The 27,594-nt window shown below is 43.3% G+C and overlaps 2 protein-coding genes and 1 long non-coding RNA gene across 8 annotated transcripts in view; 1 reads left to right on the forward strand and 2 right to left on the reverse strand.

The window, feature by feature from the left end:
* FAM81B (family with sequence similarity 81 member B) overlaps nt 1-13,770 on the reverse strand; it is a 31,851-nt gene extending 18,081 nt beyond the window's left edge. Inside the window, exons 1-5 of one of the 2 annotated variants that reach the window (XM_079995748.1) lie at nt 13,630-13,770; nt 10,860-11,037; nt 6,019-6,089; nt 1,568-1,681; nt 65-323 (exon numbers count right to left, since the gene is read on the reverse strand). In XM_079995748.1, the coding sequence (XP_079851874.1) occupies nt 65-323; nt 1,568-1,644 (336 nt within the window). In that variant the 5' untranslated portion in view covers nt 1,645-1,681; nt 6,019-6,089; nt 10,860-11,037; nt 13,630-13,770. The remainder of the gene's footprint in view (nt 1-64; nt 324-1,567; nt 1,682-6,018; nt 6,090-10,859; nt 11,038-13,629) is intronic. The other variant, XM_079995749.1, reaches the window with a different exon arrangement.
* Nucleotides 13,771-13,876: 106 nt separating this feature from the next.
* Nucleotides 13,877-27,594, forward strand: part of MCTP1 (multiple C2 and transmembrane domain containing 1) — a 187,388-nt gene continuing 173,670 nt past the window's right edge. The window contains exons 1-2 of one of the 5 annotated variants that reach the window (XM_079995387.1): nt 13,877-14,074; nt 17,657-17,808. Coding sequence is in view for 1 of the 5 variants with exons in the window: in XM_079995375.1 (XP_079851501.1) it covers nt 24,949-25,731 (783 nt within the window). In the remaining 4 variants the exon portion in view is untranslated. Of the gene's footprint in view, nt 14,075-15,899; nt 16,155-16,348; nt 16,365-16,711; nt 17,809-24,550; nt 25,732-27,594 lie in introns of those variants that run through there. The other 4 variants (XM_079995384.1, XM_079995386.1, XM_079995385.1 and 1 more) reach the window with 4 other exon arrangements.
* LOC307226925 lies at nt 21,272-24,097 on the reverse strand. The gene is made up of 2 exons (XR_013843705.1): nt 24,014-24,097; nt 21,272-21,405 (listed from the first exon to the last, which is right to left on the reverse strand). It is a non-coding gene; the product is annotated as an uncharacterized lncRNA (long non-coding RNA).

A 27,594-nucleotide genomic window follows, 5' to 3' on the forward strand; every position in this document is an offset into this window, starting at 1 on the left:
TACTGAATAAACCAGAGCTTTAACAAATTGTCGGCAATGCCAAACACGACTGCGGTGTTGGTACCTCTATGTCATGGCTCAGCTTTTTAACTATGCTTGTGATCGTCTGTATGTGGTTCTCCAGGAGCTGGCGTGCTGCTGTCTCCCCTTGCTGAACGCCTTTATTTCCATGAAGGTAAGAAACAAGGCCATCTTTGATCCGAAAGGCCTGATCCAGGAGGACAGCTGTGGTCCTCTCCTGGTTGGACAGCCGGTCTTCAAGGGAATGCACTCTGCTTCCAGAAACATGCGGAATCGTAGGCAGGAAAGGCTGGCTCTGACTCCTTTCCAACAAGAAACCGAATGAGTTAAAAGGTTATGGAGTTAAAGGTAAGGCATATATTAGAATGCCCAGCTATGACAGCAGTGTAAAATAAGAAAGGTAAAGTGTATTCAGGTTGTTGTAATCCCCTCCTCTCGCCCGCCCCCTCACTTCATACCTATCTTTTAAACAAAATTTATACAGTGCTTGAATCTAAATAAGCAGTTTACAGTAAAATAAAATGAAACATAAAAATTTTAAAGAACATAATGTTAAAAAACACATTTGAAATCATTCAGAAACTTAAATCAACAATAAGCTGAAAACATATTAAAACACATGTAACCTCTTCATGTTTGGATAGGCTTGTCTAAACTAGGGCTGCCATATGTCCAGACATTTTCCCCGGACATTACTGGGATTTCAAAGGCAGAATTGACATCTGGGGGGAATTTTCGAAAGGCGGCGCTTTGCCCTGGATCTTAGGCATTGTTGGCTTTTTTGGCATTTTTGTAAATATAAAATAAAATAAATTGGGGTGTCCTGGCTTTTACTTTTTGAAATATGTCAACCCCAGAGTCATCCACGACTGGACCTAACGGTCAGGGGTCCCTTTACCCTTTACCTTTTACAGAGTATAGGAACCAAATGTGTTTTTATTTCCTTACATACTGCACTAAACACATTCATTTACAAGGTATCTTCACCATGATAGAGACATAATATAAATTACTGTACTTTTCCATGTATAAGATGAGGTTTTTTTACTCAAAAATAATGTCAAAAAGGAGGGGTATCTTATATACGGATAGTGCATGGAGGGATGGGTGATTGGTTACAGCCGCGAGCAGGAGCTTGTAAGTGGTGATTTTTGGGGTGATTGGGGGCTGCGTCAAGTGCTGCTTTGGATTGGCTGCTGCTGTGGTAATTGGGTGGGTGATTGGTTGCTGTGGCAAGGGCTGCTGTTGATTGGCTGCCGCTTTGGCAATAGGAGTTGCGATTGCCACCTGATGTTGGTGAGTGGGCAGGCGCATGTAGGCTTCAGCGACGCGAGCAATTGTCAGTGTTTGTCAGTTGGGTTAGTGATTTTCAGCATTTCCCTTGAAAAAAGCTCAAGAACCCTGGGCAATCCTTCCCAAAAAAGCTCAACAACTTCTGGCAATCTCCCCCACATTTTCTTAAATTTGAGTCCCCCAAAATAGGGGGGGGTGTTATACATGGGTGCGTGTTATACATGGGAAAATACGGTACTTTGAAGACACCCACCCTCCACTTTGGCCTGCCATCATCATAGGAATATAGGAAGCTGCCTCAATTGAAGTCAGAGCATTGCCAGTGTTCATGTTAGCTTAGGCTGGATCTACATCAATTGTAAAAATGCTGTGAAAAATAAAAACGTAAGAAAGCTGTCAATGCAATTTTCTATTGATGACGGATCACTGCTCTACAGCAGCCTCTGGTGTCACATTTTTATAACACATTTTAAATGTTTTAACTGACCATTGTAGACTTGCCCTTAGTTTTGTCTACATGGACTTTCAGTGCCTTTCCAGGATTTCAGACAGTGATGTCTCCCAATCCTTCCTGGAGATGCCAGGGATTGAACCTGGGACTCACCTGCATACGAAAGAGACACTCTACCACTAAGCTATAACGTTTCCTCATGTACCTCCTGGAAGTTACATGTGTGGAATCCCCTGACATTGCCAACTATCAGAATAGAATTGACACACAGTCAGCCTCTCTTGCTTTCTGGCTTCATAAACTAACCTGGCAAATTGTGGGCAAAGACAGATCACAAATAAAAAGTGGTCTCGTTGGTGGTAGGAGTTTTCCAGCAGATTTTGGGACAAGGACTGGCATATCTTATCTTGCCTCTAGCAAAGGATACCCTTAAAAGGGAGGGCTACACACTGGTGCTGGAAAGATCAAACCCTAACTTTGAATTTATTATTTAACAATTAAAAACAAGAGGTATTAGAAATTTCTTAAAGAAAATACTTGAAAATTAGAATAGAAAACTATTTTGAAAATGTCTACTAAAAAAAAATGCATTTTTAAAAAGCCATTCCAGCAAGTAGTGTTACAAATTTTAGATCACCTGGGCTTGATACTTTGACAGCAGAATTTTGTGTTATAAAACATCTATGACATTTGTGTTATGTCCAGATCTTGAGCTGAAACAATTAATGCTAGGAGCTGTAATAAAAATGCAGAGTCGGTCTGCTGGTGTGACTTCAAATTGACAGTAGCAGTGCCAAATCACATTAATTTTTCAGGGGATCAGTCCATATGGAACAGAGTATCCATCTCTGGCTCCAGCTCCAAAATCTTAATGGCTGAAGAATGAATGGCTCTAGCAGTTTCATCAGAGCATGTCCCAGTTGCCATAAGACAAATTTTTTACACCCACATTTGTTAGAGGCAAGAGCTGAGTGCAGAGGGGGGCCAAAGATGGTCAAACTACCCCAGAGGAAGCATGACATGCTCCCCACCAGAGGCACTGCCCCTCCCCTGACACCCCATACACCTTTGGTCCCCACTCTACATTCAGCTGTCACCTGTGGCTCCTAGAAGCTGTCAGCATGTAATAGCATCCACATCCTGGGAAATTATTATTATTACTGGTCAGCTAAACCAGGTGTGGGCAGCTGATGGGTTTAAACGCTCAGTGAGTGAGGGACTTGTTACCCCCTGCATGTGAAGAGAGGCTCCAGTGGATGGAGCGGACATGATCAATAGTGCATCTGCACGTGCTGTAGAGGGAAATGAGGGGCAGATGGGGCTTGCTAACCTGGGAAGGTAGCCCACCCAGGAGGAAAAGTCTGGCCTTAAACTTCCACTGCCTTTTGCCTATACTCATTTGTGAGAAAGGCTTTGGGAGTAACCACTCTATCTGCTGCCATTCAGGACATCTTTGGGAAAAGGAAAGACAGAGGAGTAAACCCTACACAGTTCCAGAGTGGAATCCCTAAGGCGGTTGGATGGCATCTTTTGTGCCTCCTTCCAGCAACTCCTGCAGCTAAGTTGGTGTAAAATGTACTATTTTGTTTTCTTTTGGATTACATCAGAGAGGCCTAGAAGGGGTCTTGTCGTCTGGGCAGCCCAGGACTTCCATATACACTGTCCAGGCTTGCTCCCTGGAGAGGTCGCTTCAGTGCTGCTAATGCAGCAAAAACAATGTGGGAGGCAGCAGCTACAAGTTATAAGCTCAACCAGACAGGCCTAAGGTACCAGCGCTACAGGTTGCCTTTGTCAGTGGGAGAGAGATCATTGTGTCTCACTGGTCAGCTACTGCCCATCTTAAGCCAGGCAGACCCCGGTCAATACAGTGCTGACTCGCCACTGTCCACCTGCTTCAATGGGTATGTGTAGTTTAGAGTATAACTTGACAAGCAGACTGAACCACTGCACCAGGCAACAGAGTAAAGAAAGAAACTATCTTGGGCCTAGCAAGCTGGAATGTCAGGACCATGTATCCCGGCTTGTCCAACCGACCTGGTGCAGGTTAATGACTCATGGAAGACAGCCATCATTGACCCTGAGCAGAAAACGCTCAACATTCTGTCTGTGATAGAACCACCGATTAAGGGCTCAGAACGCTTGCTCTCTTTCTGTCTCTCAACCACCTCTAGTGTGGTTAACATCTTGAGCATTTACGCTCCCACCATGTGCTCTGACATACAGATCAAAAATCAATTCTAGGGGGAACTAGACCAGACTGTCTGGATAGTCCCAGCCTGCAAACACCTATTCCTGCTGGGAAATTTCAATGCCAGAGTTGTGGGTTGTCATCACACATGGGACAACTGCACAAGCCACTTTGGTATTGGCAGCATGAATGAGAACAGACAAATTGAACTGTGTCAGGTCACATGGCACATGGGTGACGCTGTGGTCTAAACCACTGAGCCTCTTGGGCTTGCTGATCAGAAGGTCGGCAGTTCAAATCCCCATGATGGGGTGAGCTCCCGTTGCTCTGTCCCAGCTCCTGCTAACCTAGTAGTTTGAAAGCACACCAGTGCAAGTAGATAAATAGGTACCACTGCAGCGGGAAGGTAAACGGTGTTTCCATGCACTCTGGTTTCCAACATGGCGTTTGGTTGTGCCAGAAGCAGTTTAGTCATGCTGGCCACATGACCTGGAAAGCTGTCTGTGAACAAACGCCGGCTCCCTCAGCCTCAAAGCGAGATGAGTGACGCAACCCCATAGTCGCCTTTGACTGGACTTAACCATCCAGAGGTCCTTAACCTTATACCTTTAGTGCTGACTGTAATACAGATCACTCCCTGGTGGTGAGAAAGATCCTCCTCCAGCCAATGAGAACCCATAGCACAAAGCAGGAAGTACAGAGCCTTGAAACAACACTGCCAGGACAGTAATGCCTAAACTTTGTAAACACTGATTCCGTCAAACAAGCACAACTGAACTACCCTAGAGACAGTGCCAGAGTAAGGTGGGACCACATCGAAGAGGCAACCTGCAATACAGCTATGTCCTCTTTTGGCAAAAGTGAGCAACAGATTGCCAGCTGGTTTGAGGCTCAAATCTGAAAAGTGGAATGAAAATAAGTTTGAATTCATCCCCATTGTCTCTCGAGACAGACCGATGCCAACAACATTAGAGGAAACAAATATAAACAAGAAATAATTTGGATTTAGAAATGTCTATGTCATGAGCCTTACAACATGCACCTAACTGCTTCATTCCCAGCAGATTCCATGGGCTCAAGGACACGATTTCCAGAGCACTGAAATTCTGCCAAATAGTTGCATATCTCTTTTCCAGCACTGCTTTCCTCCCAGAGCTGAAGTAAATAAATGCAGCTGAGTCTCCTCCAACATGGGCAAAGGGGATCTTTCTTTCACAGATAGAAACCAAATCAGATCCTTGTATTGTATAAACACAGTGAACCCAAACATAGCCAAACTAGCTAATACTTCATTCCTTTGGAAAATGCTGGTTACTCTTATTATCTGTGTTTGTACTAATTATATTTCTTATGAGAAATGTGACAGCAGGTGTCAGAGTGACTGGTTGCAGGAAGCCATACATGAAACACGGATAAATTATTTATGCTTGTTGACCTTGTGAAATTTGTATCTGAGAAGAATGTAAATGATAACCTACTGCAATGACCTTGCTTCCTGAGAAACAGCAGCCTGTGGAAATGTGTGAGGTTTGTACCTTTAGCTCAGCTCAGCTTGTTTTTCTTTGGCTTTCACTACTTTTTATCATGCTATGATAAATTTCTAGCTGTGCCATCATGAATGCTTCAAGGTTGTTCTTAAAACCTGCAAAGAGGGTTTTCTTTGACTTCAAAAATTCAAATTTTAGTTCAGCTATACTATACTTTAAAAAATTCTTTTTATTTCTACTATGGTATCTCACGTTGCCAAAAGAGTATCAGAACCTGCAGAGAGATTTATGGAACTTTTGTTTGTTTGCTTTTTAAGTGAGCCATTCTGAAAAGTGGGATATAAATAATTGTCTATAAAGAATTTGTACATCAACTAGTTAAAACACTGACAAAGTTAAGGAAAATATCTGCAATATGAACAAAAGACAGACTTTGCATATTGAATGTTGTCAACAGCTCTTAGCAATGTCACATTCTTTAGTAATGATGAACATCATCACAAAGTCTTGTTTGCCTTAACAATTTATGTCAAATGAATGGTATCTTAAATGATGGAAATCCTAGATGACTAACTTACTTGTCAAGGTATTTAATCGGCTCAGTTGTGTTCTCTGTTGACATCTTTATTTGAAGTAGTATCTGTAAGACCTTTACAAGGGCAAGAAAACATTATTAATCATGAGCTTCAGATGAACTAATCAAACCAACTACAGCCCACTTATAGGGCAATATAACCTCCATTTACTAAATGGCTTGCAGAAATGTCAACAGTGTCAGTTAATCTAATGTCCACATAAATAGAGTTTGCTTTCATATATGGAGATACACTCGGTTATTCATTCTGCCTTTACAGTATTGGCATAATTTAGCATAATTTAGATAATAATTGGCATAATTTAGATAATAAAATCATAAAAGGGGGGGACCCATAAAACATTGGTAATCCAGACACATTGAAAACAAAATACTCAATAGCCACCATTAAATAACTGTTAAGTAGTTTAAAATTTGACTTCAAAAAATCTCGGCTAATTATCCTGACACAATCTCAATAGTTTGGGAGTATCACCCCTCAACAGACATTGGATGACAAATTCTTTGCAAGTAGATACTTTAAGCTTTAAAGGAGTCACCAGTAGGTTTCTCCGAAGTGTGTTGAAGAGATGGCAGCCCATAATTATATGGTATATTGTATCTTGTGTATTCATACCACAAGAGCAAAGTCTATTCTGGAAGGGTATTTTTTGGAACCTTCCAGACAGTACAAATGAGAGGAATGCATTTGAATGGGCTAACATAAAAACTCTATGATACAAAGGGGTATCTAAATTATAAAAATAGTTGGGGGGGCCACTAGGTGGCGCATCGGAAGATGGCTGACAATAACATCTCTCCGACCCACACGAGGTAATTTGGAGGCTATGATGGGGGTAATTAGCCTCCTTAACCCCCCCAGGATTATGGGGGGGACGGCCCTTGCCTGCTGTGCCCTATACCACCCCCGAATTTGTGGGGGTGGGGGCACTAGGCACAAAGCCCTCCTGTGGGATTTTCGGCACTCCTCGACGCCGTCCCCGATTCGCGTCACTGGTTGCAATGATCTTTAAAAGAAATAATTTGGACATGATTAATTGCACATACATCAAGGAAAAAGGGGAGTAAATACTGCTGACAGAAGAGATCTCTGATAACAAGACAACAATAAAATACGAGAAGAACGTCAAGATACGGTAATGACTGAGGGGGGAGGGGGGAAAAACCTGCCTCTACCTTTTTATGTGACTTAACAAGAATCCCCCTCCCCTAATGAGTCAGAAATTAAGGACTTAAGCTGTGGATTTAAGGCTGTGTGGAGATAAACTTTCGATCCAAAGCAATGTTTCAAGATGAAGCTGGAAAGCTAAGAGTTTTGGAGTGACGCAGTCAGGAAAAAATGCCGTTCGCCATTTTGTGAGGCATTGTGGGAGCTCTTGGGTCTGGGAGAAGAAAGAGAGAAATAGAGTTGTTTACATATCATGAATCAACTCCTCGGTGGGACTTAAGAGCGACAAATGCCAAAATTTACGATGGAAAAAGTGATGTTATCTACGAAGGAGATATATGGAAACCATCTGGACTTAGTGGAGGAACGGGAAATCCACACAGGATTATTACACTTGCTATCGGCTTAAGGAGACTAACAGAAGAGATCGTAAAGGAAAAAGAGAAATTATACGAACAAGATATGATGTGGTAACACCAAGATAAGACTGGATAGAATTATGAACTTTGTTTGGACTGATTGGGACTGATTTGGACATTAACGCAGTAATAAGAAGATGATCTGAATTCCCCTTTGGATCTTGAAGTATGGGTTCCCCCAACAAAATTTAAAAATTTGGCTTTGTAATTCGGAATTTATATGATGTGATTTAATTTGATGTGATTGGCCAGTTAATAAAAATTATTTTAAAAAAAAAATTATAAAAATAGTTGGGCACAAACCTAAGTAAGCAGATGAGCATACAGATGGGCTTAGTGTTATGCATTCTGTGGTCTGTGTTTGCCTGAGCTTGAGTCAGGATTAAGAATTATGAGTTCCCGTGTGATTTGATACATGATATCCAATCACAGAACATTTCAGGAATTGGGCCTCGGCCATTGGCCCTTAAACTCTGAGTCAAGATTCACAGCTTGGAAGTTTAGACAGCCAATCATGTGGGGAGCAGGAGTGGCCCAGGCCTTCAGAAATGTATATAAGCAGTTGCTTTGTCCCTGTTGTTCAGCTCTGTAGCTCAATAAAGGTTCTTGCTGTTATCACCTACACTTCACTAAGTGCGATAAAGTTTTTGAAATTCGTGATCTAACAGCCTCAGCTTAATGAGAGAGAAAATGCGTAACTCATCCAGTATGAGGAGAGAATGCATTGCAATCTCTATTTGTTTAACAAAATCTCTATTTGTTTAACAATCTGTTTAACATTTGTTTGCATTCTCTATTTGTTTAACAAAATTACCCCATCAGGCATGACAAATTAAGAAACAACCATGGGAATGTTGGCAAAAATACAATAGACAAAATGCCAGAGACCATGGAAAATGTACAAGGTCACATCTGCCTTCCCTGTCCTATGGGACTTATCCACCCACAGACCATGTCACCCAAGCCTCTGAGGGATGACCAAGTAGTAGAGCATCTGCTTTGCATGCAGAAGAAGGTCCCTGGCTCAGACTTCAGCATCTCTAGGTAGGGTGGGGATATATCCTTGTCTGATATCCTGATATCCTTGTCTGAAATCCTGGAGAGATGCTTCCACTCAATGTAGAAAGATGATACTGAGGTAGCTGGACCAGTTGGTCTGGCTCAGCATCATACAGCTTCCTGTGTTTCTATTCGCTCCCATTCTGTTGAAATGTGGCATGTGATAATAGATCCCCCTGTACAAAACATAGCTAATAAAAATATATTAGGAACCTGCACTTTGGAACACCCCGCCTATTGCAACAAAGCACTTGCCTTTGCTAGACTCTTTTTGGGCACCTGCTAAAAGCATTCTTCTTTAGGCAAGCATACCTAGATGCTTAGAAAGTTGAAGTAATTTTAATCTTAATATTTTAGCTTTTGTATGTTTTAAAGTAGGATAGTTAATTTTTCTTCATTTTACTGCTGTGGGTTTTTTTTGTTTTTTTGTTTTGGTAAATCACTTTGCAAGTTTTTTAAAATAAATTTTATTAAATAAACAATAAATATAAATAAAATAACACAAGCCAAAACACCATCCTGTAGATTTAAGTATCTGTCCATAGTCGCCTACTTGTTATCAGAGGCCCAAAATCCACATTCCTTTGTAAGAAAATATGAAATAACGTAAAACCATTTTTTGCAGACAAAAAATAAATAAATGTGGGGGGCGTGTGACAAGAAATTTTCCGCACCAGGTACCACCTGACCTTCCTACGCCTTTGTTTACATGTATAAGGTCCTGAATTCAATCCCTGGAAGGTAGGACTTGAAACAATGGTTTCAAGTTACAAGAAAGGAAATTCCGACTAAACATCAGGAAGAACTTTCTGACAGAGCTGTTCTCAGTGGAAAGGTCTTTCTCAGGAGGTGGTGGACTCTCCTTCCTTCGAAGTTTTAACCACCTGCCACGGATGCTTTAGTTGAGATTTCTGCATTGCAGGGGGGTTGAACTAGATGACCCTTGGAGTCCCATCCAACTATGATTCTATGTCCGGTTCAAAGAGTCAGGTTGCAGGTGATGAGGAAAACCCCCACCTCAGACTAGTCTGGAGAGCCAATATCGTTTTCAGTAGGCAGAACTGGAGAGATGAAATAATAGTCTGGCAGGTTCCTATTTTCCCAGAGGGAAAATTCTTGTGCAGCACTAAACTGTCCTATGAAATGGCTTTTTCTCTCCCCCCTCCCCCAGCCTTCCTCTGTGCAATTTTGCTCGGTGATGCAGTACTGAAGTAATAGTTAATTCATTACCGTAATTCAGAATGCTTCTACTAAAAGCAGCTTTTCCCTCCTGCTATGATCATACCACTCACACAGCTATGATCTCTATACCAGCTCCTGGCTTTCAAGATCAACCCTAAGTGCTCCCTCTTCACATTTAAAGCTCTCCGCCCCTGACTGTATCTCTGTGTACATCTCCCCTTATCCCCCTCTGTTCTTTCCACTCCACATTGGCTCACTTGGCTTATGAAGCTCTGTAGGTCCCTTTCACACACTTCCATGCTGTTACCTATGGCTCAGGTAATCCCTTTGCCTTTGTATCCAATTAAGCTACGCTTCTTGTCCCTCCATAAAACCCACTACCCTCAGCAAAGCCTTTTCTGAATTCTGCCATCATATCTAATGTCAGAAGGAGACTGGGGCTGTCCTATGCCAGCTCCCTTAGTGTGGAAATTTGTCCCCCATAGCTAGCTCTCTCTTTCCCATCCTCCTCACTTAAAAATAATAATCAGGAATCCTATCTCCCAGACACCTTTGGATATTCTACTTTGGTTAAGAAAAATCAGATGCTCCTATGGCACTTTAACTGATATAATTTTATCATATTATGTATGTTAAAGTAAAATATATTGTTCTGTCAAACCCCACCACTGTTGACCAGGGGTTTGGATCACAGCCTAAAATAGCAAGTTTTCTTGACTATGTTGTAAACCCAACTGCAGTGCCTAGCATACTGTAATTAATAACTGCTAATATTTCTATTATCAGATATTCTGTTCTTTATTAGGTACTATTCCTAGTAGTGATACATAAAAAGATTTGATGATAGAGAACAAAAACATAATTCAGTTATATCTGAATGATATTTATGGAAGAAACCTAAACTAATGAACACAACAGAACCTAAAATTAATTAAATAGCATGACTACAAATATCACAAAGATTCCAAGAAGCAGAAAACACCTTAAATGGATTACCTGAGACTTAAGATGGTATAACTCTCTTCACTGAACAGTAGGTGCTCAGCAGCTTTTTGCTTAGGCGATTTGACTGTTGTTCAACTCTGAAAGATGCTTAGAACCAGCATTGCTGTTTCCCCGGTGATGCCTTGAGGTCAACATTCCATTTCCATGACTCATGACAGAACTTGGAAACCTGTATTAGTAAAAAATAGTGCTAATCTTTAACTTACAAAACAGTATTTGAATGAGTATGTACGATAATGGCTTCATGGGATTGAGTAGAGAATCAAAAATGCCCTTTAGTACTATTAGATATGTCTACCAATTTGATTATGGGACGCAGGTGGCGCTGTGGGTTAAAGCCTCAGCGCCTAGGACTTGCCGATCGAAAGGTCGGCGGTTCGAATCCCTGCGGCGGGGTGCGCTCCCGCTGCTCGGTCCCAGCGCCTGCCAACCTAGCAGTTCGAAAGCACCTCCGGGTGCAAGTAGATAAATAGGGACCGCTTACCAGCGGGAAGGTAATCGGCGTTTCCGTGTGCGGCTCTGGCTCGCCAGAGCAGCGATGTCACGCTGGCCACGTGACCCGGAAGTGTCTCCGGACAGCGCTGGCCCCTGGCCTCTTAAGTGAGATGGGCGCACAACCCCAGAGTCTGTCAAGACTGGCCCGTACGGGCAGGGGTACCTTTACCTTTTTACCAATTTGATTCCCTCCCTCCCTCTCTTTTTTCCCCTTTCCCCCCCTTCTTTTCCTTCTCCTCCTGCGATGAGGCTACATTTTAATATTTTAATGTTTCATTATTTTAATGTTGTATTTTATTTTTGTTTTTAAGTTTGTAATCATTCATCTTGTTTTTATTATTGCTTGTAAGCCGCTCTGAGCCCGGCCTTGGCTGGGGAGGGCGGGGTATAAATAAAAAATTATTATTATTGTTATTACCCAGGTTCCTTGTTTATCCATACAGAAATGAACTATGATACTGGCGTGAAGTTTCTCCCTTGGGCTTAGCTATATTCCAAAAGATTATTTAATACCCTCTCAATAAGATTTAATGTGCTTTGGATTTTCCACATGGTAGCTCTTTTTAAAGAATTGGCACCACTCTTCCCAATAAATGCATGCAAATTGCTTCATGGGCCTTCTATTAGCATTCTTGTTTGCATTTTCAGGGAGAAAGGCTGTACTTCAGTTCATTTCCACAGGTTCTGTGTTCCCCAAAACTCATATCACTGTCCCATTGGAGAGGCAGAATAGCTTTTATTAGGCAGAAAAATTGTATCACGAGTGCTCTTCAAATGACCATGTTGTTTGATTTCACCCCCGGAGGCACAATCCAATCTCTCTCAAGACAGATGGGTGTCAACAAAAACAACAAAATACACCAGCAATATAATTCATAAATATTATTCAGAGTACATTAAATTGTAGTTAATGCTTATTGTACATTCATTTCTGCTTTAACTTGATTCTAATAATCAGTGTATTCTCCTGCCTCATAAATATCTGAAGCATGTTAACTTGTTCTTTACGGCTATCTGCCAAATTTTTCTCAGTCACTCAGAAAAAATAGATAGGGTATTTTGCTAATAATGCTCTGGCTTTCAATCATAAGTTGCTGACAGATTCGTGTTTTCTTTTTGCATTGCCTTTTAAATAACCCATAAGAATGACTAACTGTCATAAAAGACACTTATTCATAATCCTGACTTTTTTTTGCTTTTGTTTTACCAATATAGTTTCGCTCTCCATCATATGTGAAAAAAAGGATTGGCAACTCCGTAAATTTCCCGAGCAATTTGCGCACACTTTCTGCAATACAAAATGTTGTAGATGTGTTCTTTCTTTGAGATGCTCAAAGCACATCAAAACTACATAATATAATTCCACCATTCTTCAGTAACAAGCATATATTCAAATTCCTTGGGAGAAGTAATCCAATTTCTTAGGAATACAGAACTGGAAGAAAATCAGGAAAATTGCTCCACTTATAATTTTATTATATTATGCAAAGAGCAAAAGTAAACATACACAATTAATATCATGGCATTGGGGGCTGGTTCATAAGGGTAAACGGGGCACTGCCCCCACCAACCCCACCATCTCCCTACTTGCCTGCTTTCTTTCTTACAACCAGCTAGGTGGTAGCTTTGCCTGTCATTGGCTGTGACTTCACCTATGGTTGCCTTCTGTCTTGTCATTCCCAATGGGCACCACCAGCCACTCCTGTATAATGGCATGGTATGATTTCTTTACATATCACATTTTGGCCCAAAGGCCGCCTAGGAGCTAAGCTGCATATTAATAAAAAAAAAAAGACATGTACAGAATACAGTCAACAAAATAAATCACAACAATATGAAGTCACAAAATACCCACCAGTCACTAGGATATGTGTTCCTGAGCTGCATTCGTCCTCTTGCCACATATACAGAATATAGATATTTTAATAAATCAATAATAAATACAGGTTTGGTTTTTCAGGCAGTGGATTATAATTATAAGCTCTTCTGAATACCACCGCAACCTTTAAAGGCCTGCGAGTGCACCCCATCTTTGATCATCAGAACAGAGCTGTAAAACTAGCATTTTATCCCAAGTCTGACAGGTTCTCTCTGCCTTTAACCAGCCCTATTAGTAGTCTCAATCCCACAGCACCTGACTCCAAGTAACAATCCCAGAGAAAACGCTGCTTCTAACCCAAACCCAGAACTCATTACTGTTGTAGTCATTTGTTCCTCGTTTGCCTAGCAGCTTGCTAAAAATGTCAAAAAGATAAACTATCAGTACCTGGTGGGAAACTTCTTGGAGGAGCTACTGTGCTTCGTTTTGGGTGAAAATCAAAAGACAAAAGCCCTAGAAGATGGATTCCCCCCCCCCCCTTCATTTCTCATGAAGAGCAGCAGCAGGCAGCTCCAGGAAACTTCGCACTCTTGTCACCAAGATACTTTTGTTTACTTCTGTCTCCAGGCAACTAGAACGCCAACTTTCAGACAGGGAAATGTGCAGCAAAGCTATGGGCTGTGCGCTGTACACTGAAAACTGGATTTAACATTTAAATCTGCTTGTTTTAATTTCTGTACTTTACCTTTTGATCTGAAGGGCTGTCGTTTACCTCTTGCAAAGTGGAAATAGCCTCCTTAGTCCAAGGCCAGAGTAATCATCAAAATAGCCACCCACCTATACTGCAGCTGGTCTAAAGCAGTCATTTATTTTTTTTACAGGATTAAAGCAGGTGAATATTTAGAATTAGCCAAATTGACAGATATAATAAGACAAAAACCAAAAAGTGAAGTGAAAAAAGAATGTGAGTGCCTAAAGGAATACCTTAAAAGCCAAGATTCGAGGACGGAAATTTGGCTGAGTCTGGAATAACCTTGTGAAGTGAAAGGATAAGAAAGAGGGATTTATATCTAGATGCTAGGATAGAGATGATAAGGAAAACAGGAAGGCATAATGAGAGGTAAAGGAGGTGCTGTGGGATTGGTGGAAGTCAATGTTTGTTTTTCTTTTTAGTGCTTATATTATTAACTTGTAAGATATGGATTTGGGTTTTTTGTACGCTGGTTTTTGTGTTTTGTGTATTGTTATTTTTTGATATTTTTTGTGTTGTTGTGTGGAAAATACTAATAAAAATTATTATAAAAACAAGCAGGTGATGTAAGTTCAGAGAAAGAAATGGCACACATTTAAAAACAAACCACCTCTTTAGCACTGTTATGTTCCCTGACGGGACTCCTAAATCTTTAACAGCTGTGCAACAGGCAGAAATTCAATAGGTGCAGATTTTCCCCCTTTGGATCTATAGTGATGGGGAAAACTACAGCTGTTAAATTTGTGCATGATGATGACACAAAAGGTCTGTCAGAACAAAAGGTGACCAAGACCGCATACAAACCACACATTTAAAGGACATTTCCGCTTCAGGAAACCTGGGAGCTGCCGTTTACCTCTAACACAGCTGCAATTTCCAGTACCCTAAACAAGCTACTGTTCCCAGGATTCTCTGGGGCAAAAAAATGTGTTTTCAATGTACTGTACATGCAGTCTAGGTTTCAGCCTCTTTATGTTTTTGCACCCTGCTCTTCCTTCAAGTATCTCAGAGCATCATTTAGGTTGAAAGTAACACGGACTGCCCCAAATCTTCCATGGAGTTTTACAGGCCCCATGTGAGCCGGCTGAGGATTCTCACACAGGACATTGCAGGCATGGAGACAGTGGACTCAGCTATACAGTTGCAAATAAAACATTTTGAGTGTGTTTTAAGTGCAATATACAATGTGACACTAGATGGCGGTGGTGAGCCTTATGGAAAATTCAATGTATTTTAAAAACCGCTTTAAAAAAAGCATTTTCAGAACGTTTTTTTATATGTGTGTATATTCCACCAGTCTTCATTTTGAAGTAAGCCAGCTGAGAGCCATCTAGCCGTCTCCCAGGCCTAAATAGGAAAATGTGGTAAATTACACTTTTTTACGTAATATGGTAACTATCGATTGTTGGGTTATTTTATGTCTAATGTATTACTTGTATTTATGTATACCAATTATAAAATAAACCATTTAAAAATGTTGGCCAGCCTCTTTCTTTCATACTTGTCAAAAATGACAATATGAAAAATATACCACAGTATTTAAGGTCCACTTGCTAAGAGCTAGACAGATGGACTCCTGTGTACCATTGTACCTAAGGAAAGTCACTGGAGGCTTGGCTTAGGTTTGAAAGAGTCACATTCTGTTCCTCTTGAGCCTTGTACATTGAAATCTGATGTGATATATTTAGTCTAGAAATGAACAGATGGGCTGTTTGTACTTGGTACTTTAAATTCCCACAATATTAAAAATGATTGTATAGGTTTTTGACATGGTTTAAATGAATGATTTCTCATTATATAACAAGAGTGGGATTTTGCCTTTCCACTATTAAGATCTTTTACATTTTTGGTTAAGAGTTGCTTTTCAGTTTGTCTCCCCCCCCCCCCCCCACAATTAACTTATATAGCCACTGCTAAACATTGGTGATAATAAACATAAATATTGTGCTCAAGTGTTGCCCTTATAACCCCCCTCTCTTTTTCCAGGCAAGAAGGGAAAACATCAATTTCAACTGCATATGCCAAAATTAAATCCTGTTTTGAGTACCCAGCTTTGTGGTTATGTTTGGCTTTCGGTCACTTTGGAAATATCACAAAATATGCACCGTATTGCATAGATGGGGAGCCTGTGGTCCTCTGGATGTTGCTAGACTACAACTTCCATCATCCCTGACCAATGGCCATATTGGGTCTCCTAACAACTGCCAGCATCCTTAACAAAGTAGAGTTATTTGAGGGACGTCATGGATGCTGCCTGTAGCATCTGCTGGGGGCGGGGGCAGATTCCTTCCACTCTTCTAGCCTTTGCCCTTTTCTTCAGCATTACTATGTTTCCAGAAATGTGCAGAGCGATATCAAGCAAACCAGCCAATACAAGGAAGAAAAGTGTGCAGGCAGCTGGAACAATATACATTGAGAAAAGAGATGGAAGGTATTTCATTAGTAATGCAATCCTACTAATCTTTACCTAAAGCACTTCTAAAACATACATTTCTAGCTTTTGCTCCAAGATCTCCCCATATGGCTACAAAAAAGCACCTTTAGGCAATTTGTTATGTTAATGATATTTTATGAAGAATAGGTTTAAGATCCAAGCCAATAGTTAGCAATATCTGTGCACAGAGCAATGGGTTGCAGTTCCAATAAATTAAATGTATTTCTTGGAACCGCAACACATTGCTCTGTGCATGGATATTGCTAACTATTAGCTCATATTCCTCCTTTGAATGGAACAGAGTTCACATTCAGGGAACAGGGATTTCCTGCTTCCCCATTCCCTTTGCAACCCCCCCTGGAAACCCTGCAAGTAGCTACTAATGGTTGGTGGGACCATTGAAAATAATGTGTGAAGGGTCAACAGAAACCAGCTTCTGAATGGAGGAACAGCTTAGGATCTGAGCCATTCTCCTGACATCCCTTTTGCCATCATCTTGGACAGCCAGTGTGGTGTTCGTACTATGCCTGGGGAGACCCAGCTTCTAATTCCCTTTCCCTCATGAAGCTCACTCATTGGCCTTGGGGCAGTCCCTATCTCCCAGCCTAATCTGTCTCAGAGACTTGATAAAAAAGTATGTGTGTATATGGAGAGAAAACAATGCACGGCACCTTGGGCAAATGGGACAAAAGGAATAAAAGCTTGCATTTCGGTTCCAATTTGGCATGTAAGTGGAATTTCTTCGGCTCCCTTTATTGCTGTTTTCATGTAGCTCATAGAAAGCAAATATGCTTACTGTACGCCGTGTATCATTCTGAACAATATATCCTCAAAAGGCTTACTGCTAACAGCAGTAATGCTGATGGAACATTACTTCCAAGCTAGGTTAATCCTAAGAAGATGAGAGCATCTTTTCCCCAATTATTGAGATTATATTCCTGTATTAGGGGAGGATATGTGTAGCAGCAAAATCACAATGGAACCCACAACAGAATAATCCAAAATGCTGAAAAAATAAGTGCTCTGCAGCACAATAACTCAGTTATGGAACTCCGAAGAACGCATTAGGGATAAAAATGCAATCCTGTAGTCCTGAAAGCTAATGGAATTTTAAACAAAAATGTTTTTCCATGCCCCCAAAACCTGTTGGGTATTCTTTTGAATAAGATCCCATTAGTAAATAAATTATAGATGCTTTGATGAATGTTTAATCCAATATGCACACATACACCCCCAATGTCATAGGCTTTGTATATGTCTTCTAACCATTTGTATCATTTCTCCTACAGGTTCTGGAACATATACTTTGTCCAGGGAGAAGTAAGGTCAAATCCCTCCTCAGCTGTATAGCTCACTGGGTGTCTGTGGGGCAGTCACTCTATGATGATAAAGTGGGGTAAACTCTATCCATGAATGCCACCCTGAATGCTTTGGAAGATGGGTGAGACATATTAGTAGCAGCAGTAATAACAAATAATAAGCACTTTTCTAAGGATTGTTACCTGTTGGGGAATGAAATGTGAGAATTATGGATATTCTGCAATTTCTGTGTTAGTTTTCCATGGTAGTTTCCAAAAAGTTCGGGTAAACAGATAAAATATGGTAAACACCATATTTTAAAGCAGCATTTTCAAAGTGCTGCTCAGTTTAGTTTACCATTAGCTCTACAGGACTGAGAAACAGACTGACTGCATGAGCAATCCAAGTTGTTGCTGGAGAGACTGCAATATTTCTATAGGCATCAATAAAAGTACTTTATAATCTCAGGATCCTTTGCAGTGTTGCAGGCTGGTAGAACATAGCATGAGACCATGGGGTGCAGCTCTCTATATAGTACAGCCAGTTTGGCGTGTCAAGATAGTTTTGAGCAGCACCTCTAGATGACATGAAGAGCAAAGCTTCCTTTGTTCTGGGCTGGAAGAAGGAAGACTTGTGAACTCAGCCTACTGGGCCCTGACTGAGGTGGGGAAACACTGCATGCTGAAGTAACCCACATATCTGGAACAGGATGGAGAACAATGACTGCAGACATCAAATCTGTTTAGAGGTGCTCTAACAATTGTTTCAAGATGCTATTGTGCTTATGTCCTGCTTCCAGGCTTCTGGCTTCTTACAGGAATCTGGTTAGCCACTGAGAGACAGGATGCTAAACTAGATGGGATTTGCTTTTTGTGGGTTTTTTGGTCTGCTTTAGCTTGGCTCTTCTTTTGCAGAGATTGCTTACGAAGTGAAGGATTAAAAGTCAAATTATCTGCAGCTCATCTTCTGCCAGCTACTACTAGGAAGGGGGATAAAGTCTATGGTTGAACCCTTTGTGGCCTGTTACAAGTCATTCAAAACCTTCAGTGCTGGAAACTGTAGAAAATGTTTCTGCATTTATCTTTCTTTTATGTGGTGTGAAGCGTACATCCATTCTACCCCATGACAGAGCCAGTGATGGGGGAGCAGGTACCAAGCACTCTGCAAAGTTAACATATGAAGTTGCCCTAATTATCCTGCATAGAAAATGAACGCCAACAATCAGCAGGTGGCACAATTGCTGCCTCCTTCATTAACTCATTTCTGTCAACCTAACCAGGAGGCAAAGGATAGTGTCACATGAGGTTTAAAGTAGCTCTACTGTTCTTGGTATGTTAACAACTATTGTGGGTGTTAACATAAATTGCCTGTGAGAGACTCCAAGGCAATTTATGTCCAATGTGTGAAAATACCCAAAGCTTTTTAGAAGCTCTGTTTTCTTCTTCTGTTCTTAAAAGAAAGTGCTGCTGACTCTTGAACTAGAACATCATGCAATTCTTTCGTCACTCCTTTCTCCAACTTAAAATCAAGAGTGAAAGTCTTTTCGAAAACTGTTTTAACTGCACCAGGACTGTTTTTTTCAATATACTTCAATTTATAGTTCTAGCTTGAATCTCTATAGAGTATCTATTACTTGAAAATCATTATATGTAAGAAGTGTGAAATGTTATCTGAATTGGAAATATGAAAATTATGTGCAGATTTCCTAGACAATCTGTTATCTGAATGCTTAAAATTATATGGTTGTATTTTAAATGATGAACAGTATGACCCAAGATTCATTTACCAACTACTGTAAACCAAGAACTAGCATTGTAGGAGGCAACTTTAATATATTAGAACTCTTGTCTACCACTTACGGTAATTAAATTATGCAGTCAGGAAACAGGTACTGGAAACAGGTCCTATGTTGCAGCTTGGGGGGATTTGGAAGGAAATTAGCATAGGAAACAGCTCCTAACCAAAGTGGCACTCCATTAATGGTATCACACCAGGGACTTCAATTGCACTGAAACCCTGTTGTAAGAAGTCAGTGTGATGGGTGCATTGTGGAAGTTGTTAGGACACCTTTGCTGCTGTTGTCCAGTTCTTGAACTCCTGAACCATGGCTCTTGAGACTCATGTCTGCTTCTGCTAAGCCTAAGTAAATATCTCTTGCTCATTTACAAGTAAGAGACTTTGCTTGTGTGTTTTGGGGTGGGAGCCAGGACACCCTGAACAATTTAGCATTGTCAGCAAACATAGCCAACTCACTGCTCATCCCTAACTACTGAAAGTTTATGAACAAGTTTTAAAAGCACAGGCCCAAAAACCAATCCTTGGGGGATTCCACTTCCTACATCTCTCCAGAGAACAGTCCATATATTCCTATTCCCTGCTTCTGGATACTTAACCAATTCCTGGTCCACAAGAGCACTTCTCCTTCTATTTCATGACTGCTAAGCTTGCTCAGGGAACTCATTTCTAACTGAACTTATCCATTTTAATCTGTTTTACTATCTTAACTTTTGTATGTTTTAAAGTATGGTTGTGCTCTGATGAAGATAAAAACTTAGCCCTAAGTTTAAAAAGAATTTCTAGCTTGCCTTAGCTAGGGTTGCCATATGTCCGGGATTTAACCAGTGAAAATAGCATCCGGGGCAAATTTTGGGAAATCGGCAAAATGTCCAGGATTTTGAAGTTGATTGCTCAATAACCTTGGTTTTTATTTTTATTTAAAAAAAGGCTCAACAACTTTTCCATCTTGAATTTCACTTCTAGAACTATGGCAACCCCACCTTAGCAAAACAGCAGCAGTCCGGACACTTGCCTGGATACCTCCTCAGAATGCCTCACTCTGAGGCGGGACCCCTCTCGGCCCTTCCTCAGTGTGAGGTGGACAGCCTCATAGATTCCTCAAAGGCTTTATGGTGGCATCAAGGCTGCCGCAGCAGGTGAGACAAGCTTGCTTGCCTCAAGAGGGGCAATTTCCCACTCTTGCCACCTGAGTCAAGTGTCTCAGCTTGCCTCATTATACCACCAGTCCTGTCTTTGGGCATGCTAGCTCATCATAAAAGTAGGGAAACACATTTATCTCGTATTTTGGGGAGGCATTTGGGTGAGTAAAGCGCTTTTCTTCTTACCATTCCCTGCCGTTACACAAACTAGTACGTTCTGACCCTTATAGCTACTTGCAAAGCTAATACTGATTTCTGCCTTTTGGCTACCCAATTTGTATTATAGTTCTGCCTCCATTTTGCTATTCAACATGGAACAGCACAAAAAGTCAGTTGGAAAGTGAGCAGCGCATTCAAAATGGGTAATAAGCTATGCTTTGCTAAACCACCTATCCTGAATCAAATCAGGAGGGATAAGCTCTGTAGATACACCACCCCTGCTTCTCTATCCCAACTAATTGAGTTGGTGTTTCACTGTAATGGCGGGTGGGCCCTCTGAGGTGCAGTTAGCTGTCCTCTTAGTTTCTATTAATAGGGAACGCTTTCAGAGACTCGCAGCTTCAGTTGGGAAGAGCACATCATATGAGCATACTGCTGGAGGCAGAGAATGTGAGTCAAAAGCTCCCGGAGAAGCAGCACGCGTAGCAGAAAAGTCCACAGTTCTGGGGATTTCAGTCAAATTAGTTTTACAAGAAGTCACTTGCTTGAAATTTCCGAGCCTTTCCTTTCATGCAGTAGAATCCATTTGCAAAATCCTAGTATTTCTTGCGAGCAAATAAAACCTCTCAGGCGGCCTGAGGCCCCTGTAAAAAAACAAACAAACACACACGCAGCTGGAGAGGGCTTTGCATTGCAGCGGCTCAAGGCAGTCATGCGGAACAGGTTGGAGATCCAAGACTGGGCACATTTCTGTGCAATGAAAGAGAATATGACATTTGTGCTACTATAAATAGAACATGCCTTTTTGGTCTAAATTAAAATGCTGAGCATCCATTTCTTCCCAACCCCCAGATGAAAAGGCAAACATAATCTCAGTAGAATCTGGTATCTACAAGTTGATGATAAAAAGTATAGTCTTTTCATTATGACTCATTGTTCCTAAATGTGATTGCAACGGGGGGGGGGGTGCTGAGGGCAGAATAGCATGATGTAACATTTGATAAGTCATTTGGGAATCATATAACCCGTTTGCATCACTGGACAAGAGAAAGTAGGCTTTGGATGTGACAGAGGGACTGGCCTGAAACATGAACTTGCCTCTTCTTTGTCTCTCTCTTCACTCCGTTCTCAAAACACCACTGGCTGCATTGACAGATGGCTGGAACTGCAGCTGCTGAACCAGCAGAAGAGCTTCCTTCGTTTTCCATTGCAGGCAGCTTCTGCATAGGAAACTAGAGCTCTCAGGTGAGACAGTGATGAGGGACCGACTGCACTCTATTTCAATATTGTAATTAGAAACCATAAAATACAAAGTGGGGTGGGGCAATTATCAGAATTCCATCCCGTTTCCCCACTGAATTGGGCTTTTAAAAATACATATAAAAATCTGCATGATTTGATCCTCTGATTTCTGCAGTAATAGTCCAATGCTCTGTCTAGGATGCCCCACTTTTCTCTTGGTCAGAGTACTGAAATAAACTGAGCCTGCTATCCAATATGGTACAGGATCCTGCTATCCAATATGTTACAGGATCCAATATGGGATCCAGAGGGCAGCTTTTGCTCAGTTGCTTCAGCAAAGGTTGTTGAAAATTACCTGGTTCCAGTGGACCTGCTTTGGGTTGTCAAAACACCACTTGCAGAGCAATGTTTCTGAGGACTGGCCCTATCATTAGGCAGAGTGAAATGCATGTGTCGGGTCACAGAGACAGAGGGGTGTTGATTCCCCTGGCCATTCCTCTTGAGCTGCTCCCATCCTCCCGACCTGGTGCCCCAGCAGTGCCGGTTCTTGCATCTTGCTATCCTTTGCAGCCTGTCTGTGTTGTCTAATCACCTTCTACTAATGCATTACAGTCAGTGCCATTGGAGAACACTCCCAACCAAGTAAGCAGGCAGATTGGTAAACCTGCTCAGGCCATGTGCTCCGGCATGCATCATGTGTGTGCACATGTTGCTCTACTCATGCCATGCACTCTGTTGCTGTTGCATAGGAGCAGCTGTCTGAGTGGGTAAAGAGTGCAGGAACCAGGTGGAGTGGCAAATGAATGGCAACAAAATGTTGGTGGCCAGAGCAGCTGCATTTGCAACATCATATTATTATTATTTGATATTAAATTTATATGTTGCCCTTCATCCAAAGATCTCAGGGCAGTTCACAACATAAAACACAGTGTGCCCTGACCCTCTCAGCTAGCTTACTGTCCTCAGAAGGGTATGTTCACATTACCGCTTACTCTGCATCCAGTGTGCTCCTACTGCTAGTTTTTGAAGCCACATTCACACAACTTTAGCCACAATCCATACCAGTCTTGTAGTTTATTGCCAATACTGTTGCTTGATGTGTTTCCCCTTCAAATCAATTCTAATAGAAATGAGGATGTGGAGTAAGCAGTAATGTGAACATTTGAGACAGCCATTGCACACGGGAAGATGAGTGCCCATGTGCAGATCACAGCATCACAAATAGGATTTGGGAGGTTGCAGGAGTGGGGCAACCAAAAAGGTCATGTGGGTCAAATGAAGACATCACAAAGGCCCCTCTCTCAGGTGAACATCACTGTGCAAATGTGGCATGAAATGCGGGGCAGGGGGAGAATGACCTTGCTGTGTTTTAAGTTGCTAATGTGAACATAAAAAGGTAAAGGGACCCCTGACCATTAGGTCCAGTCGTGGATGACTCTGGGGTTGCAGCGCTCATCTCGCTTTATTGGCTGAGGGAGCCGGCGTACAGCTTCTGGGTCATGTGGCCAGCATGACTAAGCCTCTTCTGGCGAACTAGAGCAGTGCACGGAAACGCCATTTACCTTCCCGCCGGAGCGGTACCTATTTATCTACTTGCACTTTGATGTGCTTTCGAACTGCTAGGTTGGCAGGAGCAGGGACCAAGCAATGGGAGCTCACCCCGTCGCAGGGATTCAAACCGCCAACCTTCTGATCAGCAACTCCTAGGCTCTGTGGTTTAACCCACAGCGCCACCCGCATCCCACTGTGAACATACCCTAAGGTTAATCAGGCAACCTGGTTGGCTGTGTTTGTATGTACATATGTATATATATATGAGAGTGAGAGAGGGACAGAATATTGTCCTTCACATCCAGCAGAAAAGAAAGTTGGGCCAGACCTGCGTACTGGTATTGTGCAGGGTTCCGGCTTGTGGGGTCTACTTTTTTTTAAAAAAAACAACAACTAAAAAAACCTAGCAAATCCCTTACAGATCAGCCAGAGATCTAGTACCAGTAGACCCCAACCCACCTTCTCCTCCCCACTTTTCTTTTGCAGGGTACCCTGTCCAATGCCTCCAGTGGAGCTTCTAGGAGCCAATGAAAGTGACGGAGACAGGATAAAAAGGAAATGCCTCTTCACCTGGAGGCGATATTCACGCTCCACTTTTCACCCCCCTTCTAACCTCTAACTTGGCTTGTGGGCTAGCATGAGTTGTGCGTGTCTGCCTTGTCTCCCGGTTATCTCATTCCATATGCATCCATCCTCTACGGGCCAGTACAAACCAGCGTCTCTCCTTCCCCTTATCTGCACCCAGCGCCTCTTGGTCCCGCCCTGGAGCCTTCCTCCTCTTCTTCTTGCACCTCCGTGAAGGCTGAGCTCAGCAGACCGCCCATCTTCCATGCTGACCCATCGCCGCGATCATCCTCCTCCCCGCCTACATCCCCCCCCCTCCACTTTTTGGCCAGCTGCCTCCAGCGAGCGCGCACGTGTCTGTCATTAATCTAATCACCCTCCCCCATCCCCGCCCCGTCAGTTAGCCGGCACGAGCCTGCGCGGTCCGTGTGACTTAGCAGCTGCGAGGAGGGCGAGAAAAGTCCGGCGCGCGAGACACAAAGTTCGGTGGAGGCGCGTTCCTTGCTCGCTTGCGACGCCTCACGCGACGACGACGACGGCTGCTGCTTCTTCCTCCTCCTCCTCCTCTTTCGCGCCCACTCGCGGCTGCCACCCTGCGGGTGGTGCACCCAGACGGAGCCGCAGCCGGGGCACGCCGCTGAGGTAGCCGCCTATCGCGGGGCTGAGGCGGCCAGCGCGCAGCCTCTTCCTTCGGCCGGCCTGGATTGAAGCCTCCAGGCTCCACCGGGCTCTGCTGCTGTTGCCTCCGCAGCAGTAGACGCCGGCGGTGGTGGCGTTTGTGGAGAAGCGGGAGGAGGCGGCGGCCAAGAGACGAGGAGGCGGAGACGGTTATGGAGCCTGAGGCAGCAGCGGCGGAGAAGCCCAGCGACCCCGAGCCGGCGCCGTCCTCCTCCTCCTCGTCCTCCTCCTTCCAGGCCCGGCTGTGGAGAAACCTGCAGCTGGGCGGCAAGAGCAAAGGCGGCAAAGCGGCAGCCGCCGAGCGCCGCAGTGCGGAGACCTCGCCGTCGCTTCCTCGCGCTCGAGCCGAGCAGCAGCAGCAGCAGCCGCCGCCTGAGCAGCCGGCGGCGGCCAAGGGGGATTTGTTGAGCGGCGGCGCCGTCAAGTGGAGCGGCTTCAGGCGCAGGAAGCACGTGCTGGACCGCGTCTTCTCGTCGTCCCAGCCCAACCTCTGCTGCTCCTCGGCGGAGCCCCTGGAGGCCGTGAGCAGCGAGGCCGGCTCGGCGCTGCGCCGCCTGCGGGAGCACATCCTGCACCACCACCACCACCACCATCAGGGCAGGGGGCAGCCGCCGTCGCCTCAGGGCCGCCGCCCCGACGACGCGCGCCCCGCCGCCGCCGCCTCCTCCTCCTCGGCGTCGTCTTCGCTCTGCCCGTCGCCGGCCGCCCCCGCCCGAGCCGACAGGGGGCGCGGCGGGGATGGCGCCCCGCAAGCCGAGAAGGGGGAGGAGCTTCCCCCGACGCCGCCGCCGCCGCCGCCGCAGCCCTGGCCGGGGGCGCACCTGTCCCACCAGAAGAGCTCCTCCCTGCCGGGCACCGCTTGCTTGGAGCAACTGCTGCAGGAGTCGCCCACCAAGGGCAAGGCCAGAGCGAGGGAGGGCAGTGGCAGCCCCGCGGTGAGTCGCTGGAGGGGAGGGGGCGACGTTTGGCTCCCCGCTGCTTGCGTGGATGCTGGGGGTTTCCCCCTTCGGTTTGGGAGGCAGAGGCTTTTGTTTTGGCAACTCCCCCCCCCCCCCGACTCGTGAGGGTCAGGAAAGGGTTAAAAGGTTCACGTGCTTCGCGTCTGAACCCGGATTTGTGTTTCACTTAAATGTGATGGGGAAAGGACAAAGAATTGAGTTACTTCTCCATGCATGCATAGACGGGGTACTTGATTGGGGACTTCCATGACAGTACTAGATGGAACACAGGAAACTTTGGCCTAAGTTGGCCATGGATTGGTATCCATACTCAAGGGTGTACAGGTAGTTGTAGTTTTGTGTTACATAACCATAAAAAGTAGGCAAACTAGGTGCCTTTGTGTGAATGTGGCAAGGTTTGGCAAGGACCACGAGAGTCAATTTTTATCTTTTTGAGGAGAGGAGTGCATTGGTGGCTGTTGCTCCAGCCACAGTTTCTCGGTGTATCAAAAAGTGTACACCCTTGGCCCAAGGGCTAGGTGTTAACTTAGGAGCAGTTCAACTTGACATATTTGGGTAGCTTGCTGGATGTTCAGCTTTTTCTGAAACCCCCCCCCCCCACACACATTTGCCCTGTAAAATAGCAACTTTGAGCACTAGTTTGCTTCCCCCCCCCCAGTAGTTCTGTGGTATCTTCACCAAGATCACTTGGCAACATTTTCTTTGCAAAGTTTTCATGGGGGGGGGGGGAGTGGAGGAATTTTGGTTCAGGTGTTCTTTAATTCTGGAGAAAATGTTTTACACTTGGTTATGTAGGAAGGTCCAGGCAGGTGAAAGATGTTAACACCTGTACACATAAGAATATGCAGTTGGCTCGTTTTCTTAAACAGCAGGTTTGTACACTGGAAACTGGTCTTGACATTGAAGTAATCTACATGTGTGTTTACTGGAGTGCAGTTAGCTTGGATGTATAACGTCTAACACTATAGAGATACAGAGTGTAGATTAGAGTTGGGAATATTTGCAGTGGTTGCGGCATTTGGATTTTCCCACCCTATATGATGTCAGAGCCTTTGTCAGCAAATAAGCTCTGAATAAGATTGATGTCTAAATCTCAATGAAGAAATGATGGCTCACGCAGGACACATGCAGAGAACCTATGCTGCTTCTGTGCAGGTAACTTATTTCATTCATGCTTACTGTGAGATTGGTGTGAGATATTGAGTGCATATAGACTTACTCTGATATTTGCATGCAGCTACATTAACAGCATGATGTGCAAAGTAATTTGTAGTGTTAGTATTTTGAGACAGCCGCAAGGTTACTTGTTCCATCCACTTGTGCAATCAATCCCCTTTTAGAAACAACATATATAAATATTTTGAAGATGAGATGATTTCTTTTAAAAGGAGATATTTGTACTCCATAGGTTAAATATTCCTTAGCTAAACAGAAAATGTGCACAAACCAGAAGGAGTACTACCTTCACTACCTCTGAGAGACATCTGCCTCTCCCCCCTCCCAATTTGGATTATATCCACTTAAATGCCAACAATATTCTTAACCTTCATAAAGGAAAAAAATGACAGTCGTATTTGGGTAATCCCCCCCAACTGACTTTCATTGTATCTTATTTTATTTATAACTACAAGTATTTATAAACTGTCAGGTCATGAAAAAATATTGTGGCAGTGATACATGTGCGCTTTAAGAGTAAGACCTTCTGAACTCAATAGGATTTACTTCTGAGTAAACATGCGATTAACCTGCTTCCCTCCATCACTTTTTGCTTGAAAAAGCATGAGTCAAATTTAAATGTATTCTGGGTGGGGGTGGGTAAAATGTCCTGAAATAAACCAA

The sequence above is a fragment of the Podarcis cretensis genome (genome assembly GCF_951804945.1).
Source record: "Podarcis cretensis genome assembly, chromosome: 11".
Taxonomy (NCBI): domain Eukaryota; kingdom Metazoa; phylum Chordata; class Lepidosauria; order Squamata; family Lacertidae; genus Podarcis; species Podarcis cretensis.